We start from the raw sequence: 2,700 nt of genomic DNA, 5'->3' as shown, positions 1-2,700 counted from the left end.
GTTGGTTGCTGAGTGATGCAAAGACATTTGACAAATAATAGAGTCAAATTTTTGTATGGATAGATATATGTTTAGTTAAGTTACCTTTCACAGAGAATGATTTACCACAGAAATCACAGCAAAATGGTTTCTCTCCTGTATGAACATATTTGTGTATAGTCAAGTGATTGTTTTGAGAGAATGATTTCCCACAGATATCACAGTCATATGGTGTCTCTCCTGTGTGAATACGCCTGTGTTGAGTTAAATCACCTTTTGCAGTGAATGTTTTACCACAGAAATCACAGTGAAATGGTTTTTTACCTGTGTGAATTTGTTTGTGAGAAGTTAAATTACAGTTTCTAGAAAATGATTTACCACAGATATCACACTGAAATGGTTTATCTCCTGTGTGAATACGTCTGTGTCTAGTTAAATGACTGTTTATAGGGAATGATTTACCACAGATATCACAGGGAAATGGTTTATCTCCTGTGTGATTACGCTTGTGATTAAGTAAGGCACTTATATCAGGGAATGATTTCCCACAGATATCACAATGATACGGTTTCTCACCTGTATGAATACGCTTATGTCTAGTTAAGTTAAATTTTTGAGAGAATGTTTTACCACAGATATCACAGTGATACGGCTTTTCTCCTGTATGACTTCGTTTATGTTGAGTTAAAGTACTACTTACAGAGAATGATATACCACAGATATCACAGTCAAATGGTTTCTCTCCTGTATGAATACGTTTGTGAGAAGTTAAATTACAGTTTATAGAGAATGATTTACCACAGATATCACAGTGATATGGTTTATCTCCTGTGTGAATACGTCTGTGTTTAGTTAAATCGCTGTTTGTAGTGAATGACTTACCACAGATATCACAGTGAAATGGCTTCATTCTTGTGTGAATATGTTCGTGACATTTTAAGATAGTAATCCGAGAGAATGCTTTACCACAGACATCACAGTGATGCGGCTTTTCTCCTGTATGGCTTCGTTTATGTGCAGTTAAATTACTGCTTACAGAGAATGTTTTACCACAGATATCACAGTGAAATGGTTTTTCTCCTGTGTGAATACGTCCGTGTCTAGTTAATTCACTGTTTGTAGGGAATGACTTACCACAGATATCACAGTGAAATGGCTTCACTCCTATGTGAACCTGTTTGTGATGTTTTAAGAGAGTAATCTGAGAGAATGATTTACCACAAATATAACAGCGATATGGTTTCTCAACTGTATGAACACGGTTGTGCATAATTAAAGCACTATTTGCAGTGAATGATTTACCACAGACATTACAGTGAAGTGACTTGTCTCCTGTATGAATACGTCTGTGTCTAGTTAAATGACTGTTTGTAGAGAATGATTTACCACAGATATCACAGGGAAATGGTTTTTCTCCTGTATGAATATATCTGTGAGAAGTTAAATGATAGTTTAAAGAGAATGTTTTACCACAGATTTCACATTGAAATGGTTTCTCTCCGGTGTGAGTACGTTTGTGTCTAATTAAGTCATTACTTCGAGAGATTGATTTACCACAAATATCACAATGATAGAATGATTTTTGCACATCGCTCGACATCTTTTAGATGGATGAAAATAGACCCAATCCTTGATGTTTCTTACCACATTAAATTTTTACCCCTATCTTTCTCCTTCTTCTTGTTATAGTTTATTCCTTACAAATATATTCAATGCGATCAATTGCGAACTTCACTGATATCTAAAGATGCTATAAATTTAGAAAGTCATCAAAGAGTAACGAGAATGCAAAGCATCAGATATTGAGGTAGAAAAATGTTGCTACTAATCTCAGTTCAGAGCAAACATTTCATAGAATTTCTACCAGAGATTTATGGAAATAGGCTTAGATGTGTTCTGTATAACCTTTTTCTTCAAGACTTTAAAAGACGAAAAATGTTGAAGAAGTATTCGTTATAAAAGAGAATTTCTTTCATGCCAATGTCCTCTGGTAATCTGAAATGATAAAAGAAACAGTATTAGATATAGAGGAGAGATTAAAATGGAAACGTTACAACATTTCTTTATTAATTAACAACTTACATCATATAACATTGGGTGAAATGTTTCGGATTCCCTAACTTCACCAACTATGCTGACGAAAACTTTAGATCTAAAGATGAAGTATACAAGATGATGATGTAATACTTGTAATATAATGACATCAAACAGGTCGGGAACAAATTAGCCGTCAGTCATTTTGCCCCAGTTACTAATTTTGCACCACCACCACTTTTATTTTTCACAAGGAAACAAAAATCGCCGGGGCATATCTCTGTTGTTATGCCGTAAATTTACTGACAAAATATGTATTATTAAACGATTAAAGGACTCAAAAGAAAATTACACAAATCGGGTGAGAAAAGTGGAAATATCGATTCCTAAGAAGAAAACCGTTGTGAGGGAGGTCTTACTCCTTGTCTTCAGGAATACTTAAAAAGCTGACAAATGTCTGTAAATATAGACTAATCTCCTATGGTTCAGTTTCTTGTCTTAGATATCACAGACCTCCGTTCACAAGTGTGGAACAGATGTTATGTAGATATATTTTTTTACTTACCATTAGAATACTTGTTGACCAGGATCCGTTCTTGAAATCAAGTTTGTTTTCTCCGTACAATATTTGCTACAACAGCCATACAAATAATTCGTGCTTTCGATCTAAGGTCCAAATGAAATATG

At 34.4% G+C, this 2,700-nt stretch overlaps 2 protein-coding genes across 4 annotated transcripts in view; one reads left to right on the top strand and one right to left on the bottom strand.

The window, feature by feature from the left end:
* LOC128251109 (zinc finger protein 271-like) overlaps positions 1-2,700 on the top strand; it is a 33,444-nt gene that overhangs the window by 13,813 nt on the left and 16,931 nt on the right. The gene's annotated exons all lie outside the window — the stretch shown is intronic.
* Positions 7-2,700, bottom strand: LOC106868520 (zinc finger protein 665). Of its 3 annotated transcripts, XM_052977347.1 has the most exons (3): positions 2,579-2,700; positions 208-1,974; positions 92-151 (listed from the first exon to the last, which is right to left on the bottom strand). In XM_052977347.1, coding segments are annotated over exons 2-3 (1,374 nt in total). In that variant the 5' UTR covers positions 1,580-1,974; positions 2,579-2,700; the 3' UTR covers positions 92-149. The 3 variants fall into 3 exon arrangements, with proteins under 3 accessions (XP_014769311.2, XP_052833306.1, XP_052833307.1); XM_014913825.2 differs by having other exon boundaries at positions 7-1,974; XM_052977346.1 differs by having other exon boundaries at positions 7-1,974; positions 2,598-2,700.

This window comes from Octopus bimaculoides, chromosome 28 (genome assembly GCF_001194135.2).
Source record: "Octopus bimaculoides isolate UCB-OBI-ISO-001 chromosome 28, ASM119413v2, whole genome shotgun sequence".
Lineage (NCBI taxonomy): Eukaryota > Metazoa > Mollusca > Cephalopoda > Octopoda > Octopodidae > Octopus > Octopus bimaculoides.
The sequence above is the reverse complement of the archived record's forward strand: the minus strand, read 5'-3'. Positions and strand labels throughout refer to the sequence as shown.

Excerpts from the sequence above, each read along its gene's own strand:
- LOC106868520 (XM_014913825.2), bottom strand. The coding sequence starts at position 1,579 with ATGTCGAGCGATGTGCAAAAATCATTCTATCATTGTGATATTTGTGGT.